The sequence below is a fragment of the Macadamia integrifolia genome, unplaced genomic scaffold (assembly GCF_013358625.1).
Source record: "Macadamia integrifolia cultivar HAES 741 unplaced genomic scaffold, SCU_Mint_v3 scaffold445, whole genome shotgun sequence".
Lineage (NCBI taxonomy): Eukaryota > Viridiplantae > Streptophyta > Magnoliopsida > Proteales > Proteaceae > Macadamia > Macadamia integrifolia.
In genome coordinates, this window is record NW_024870450.1 from 303,145 (window position 1) to 305,934 (window position 2,790).

The 2,790-nt window shown below is 41.4% G+C and overlaps 1 protein-coding gene across 1 annotated transcript; it reads right to left on the reverse strand.

The window, feature by feature from the left end:
- LOC122068613 lies at positions 1-2,790 on the reverse strand. The gene is made up of 3 exons (XM_042632486.1): positions 2,559-2,790; positions 982-2,356; positions 1-862 (listed from the first exon to the last, which is right to left on the reverse strand). Exons 2-3 carry the CDS (start codon positions 2,320-2,322, stop codon positions 326-328), a joined length of 1,878 nt encoding a protein of 625 aa, XP_042488420.1. The 5' UTR covers positions 2,323-2,356; positions 2,559-2,790; the 3' UTR covers positions 1-325.

The following is a 2,790-nucleotide window of genomic DNA, read 5'->3' on the forward strand; positions in this document are numbered from 1 at the left end:
TATCCTGTTTGAGTTAGCCATCCATATTCATGAAAAGATGCCAATTAAAGAGTTAGGAAGGTTTTCTATTTAAAAATAAAAAATAAAAAAAAAGACAGTTCATTAAAGAGACAAACAATGCTCCAATGAATATCCTATCCCCCTCAAAACTCAAAGCCATGAGCAAATCGAACATGTAGTAAGTACAGAGTCTGCCATGAGAAGACAATTACATTGAGGCGAGGAATGAGTTGGTAGTATTTTCATGTAGTTCATTAGAAGGAGGTTAATGAACTACATGAAAAATATGTATTATAAAATTCTAGAAGCCACATAACTAGGGGGTTCACCCATCTATGAACCAATCGGGTCGTTTTGTTTCATGAAAACCCATTCCATACGACGACTTGATAGCCCAACGAGCAAGTTGGAAAGCCACTTGAGTAGACAGTCTTTGATCATGGAATATTTGAGCCCAATCGAATTCAGAAAGAAGATCAATAATCTTGGTAAGAATCGTTTCCAGCTTTTGAAAACTTTGCCTTTCTCCAGTATTAATAGCATCAACTAGCTCCTTTGCATTAGAAACCAAAGCAATGCGCTGGATACCTTGCCCACGAGCTAATTGCAACCCACAAAGAATGGCTTTTGCTTCTGCTTCAATGGCATCTCCTCCTGCAAAATGTTCTGCCTCTAGTTCCTTCCCTTCGATAGCAACAAAGCCACCTCTAAAATCTGTTAGATATCCTCCATAAGAAAATCTGCGTGGATTGTCAAAAAGTGCAAAAACACGCACTACATAGAGTGGCGGGTTATCCATGTACGCCAACTCCCTTGATTGGGAGTGAGTAATTCCAGTAATTTCATCAAAATTGAATCTTTTCTGCATCATCAATTTATATTTTAAAGCATTAATAAGACTGCATATGCATTTTTTTTTTTTGGGACCTGCCCAAATGTTAATGTTGATCGTAATCAAATAAGTAAAGCTAGGTGCAGTACCTGAATTACGTATCTCAGTGAGCGCAAACTCTCCGTATAGAAACTAAAGAATGAACGTCTCCATTTCTCACAAATAAATCCAGTAAAACTTGCGGTTTGGACATGGTAATAGAATGATCTTCCGTCCCACATCTCAATAAGCACCTTATTCCCGTCATCTTGTATGTCCCTAGGAACATAAGACCCAGAATAGCTACGGCGTGGACCATCCCCCAAGGTTCTCATATTCAGATGCATGTTTCCAAATGAGAGCAAAGGACAAGCAGACCTAGTATAGCTACCGTATGGAGTACCCGCCAAGGTACTCAGATCAATGCTATACTCTTTTACCCACGTAAAGGTACGAGTCTCATTGCAGTAGTTTTTCAACATCCATATGTCCATTTTGCGATCACCTTCATCAACACATGAAAGGCAAAGTAGCCCTCTCAACTCCACCATTTGGAGATCTATACCTGCAAGATCAGAACAATCTCTGGGACGTGGGACAAGTCCAAATTCTTCACTCTCCAAATTGAACGCCAAGATTGTCTGTTCAATATCGGTCATAAGCTCAGGGTGATGCTTGCGGTCGATCAGCCAATGAAGAACTCCATCCACGAAAGCCGGACATTGAAGATGCTCAACATTATAGGGGGAATTTCCTATAATTTTCCAAGCCCAAGGAGAACCATAAGAAGAAGTAGAGCCCTCTGTCATCCCCAAGGTGAAAACTGCACATTGCGTACATTGCATTGGGAGATCGGCACCATATCCATATCTCTTTTCCAAGAAAGGAGGAATCAGATGAACTATTTTATACTCGTCGGTAGACTCAACATATCCAAAACCGAAGCTACCGTGGAATTCGAAGATATCATTGTAATTACACACAAGTGGTGGCAATGTTATGAGTTCATGTGTACTTGGATTGCAAACATGGAGTTGATTTTTGGATATGAAACATACCAGATCGAAGCGGGTAGGGAGCATGAGGGGGCGTCTAAGGGGGAAATCCATCTTATTAAACTCGAATTTGTCTAACAACCTCCCTTCCATGTCCGTCGAGGATTGGAGAAGAATAATCATGCTGTCTTCTACACCTGGAGGTATACAGGATGAGTAAAAGAGAAGAGGTGGTTTGGAGTCTTTGGACTTGGAGTGCTGAGAGCGGAGGTGAATGAAATAAGAATCATTGGATATGACATCAAGCCATCGTTTACTCAGGCACTTGAACCTGAGAAGGGACTTCATGGGGAGCCATGAAAACACTTTGATCAACAAATCTTCAGGTACCACTACCACTAATGATGGATCCTCATCGTCAATACTCATCCGACTTAGACGGTCTATGTTACTCATCTTCACGAGTCGATCAAATAATTTTTTTACAAACCTAAGAATGCGAAGAAGAAAGACATACACTATCATTATAAAACAATTGAAACTGAAGAAAACAGAAGGAACAATGGCGGTTCCTATCATACCAACAACAAACCCTATCATTGGGAAATCTCATAGAACAGGTTCAACAGATTAATAAGGTGGGAAAAAAAATAGAAAGTAGCAGAGCATTGTAGCACGGCAGAAGAAGTTACCTCAGACGATGAGATGCTCTGTTTCTGTCTCCGTTTCAGTCGAGAATCGGGATCAATCGAACGTAGCAGGACAGAAGACGCAGCAGAGCACCTGAGTGTTGGATTACGGTTAGTTGCAGCGGTGGCCGGACTTCGAAGTCCGATGGGGCAGCAGAGTCTCCATTGTTCTCCCAGTCTCGAGCTCGAGCCCAGTAGGTTCGAGTACTCTTGAAGACGAAGAGAGCTGTAACAA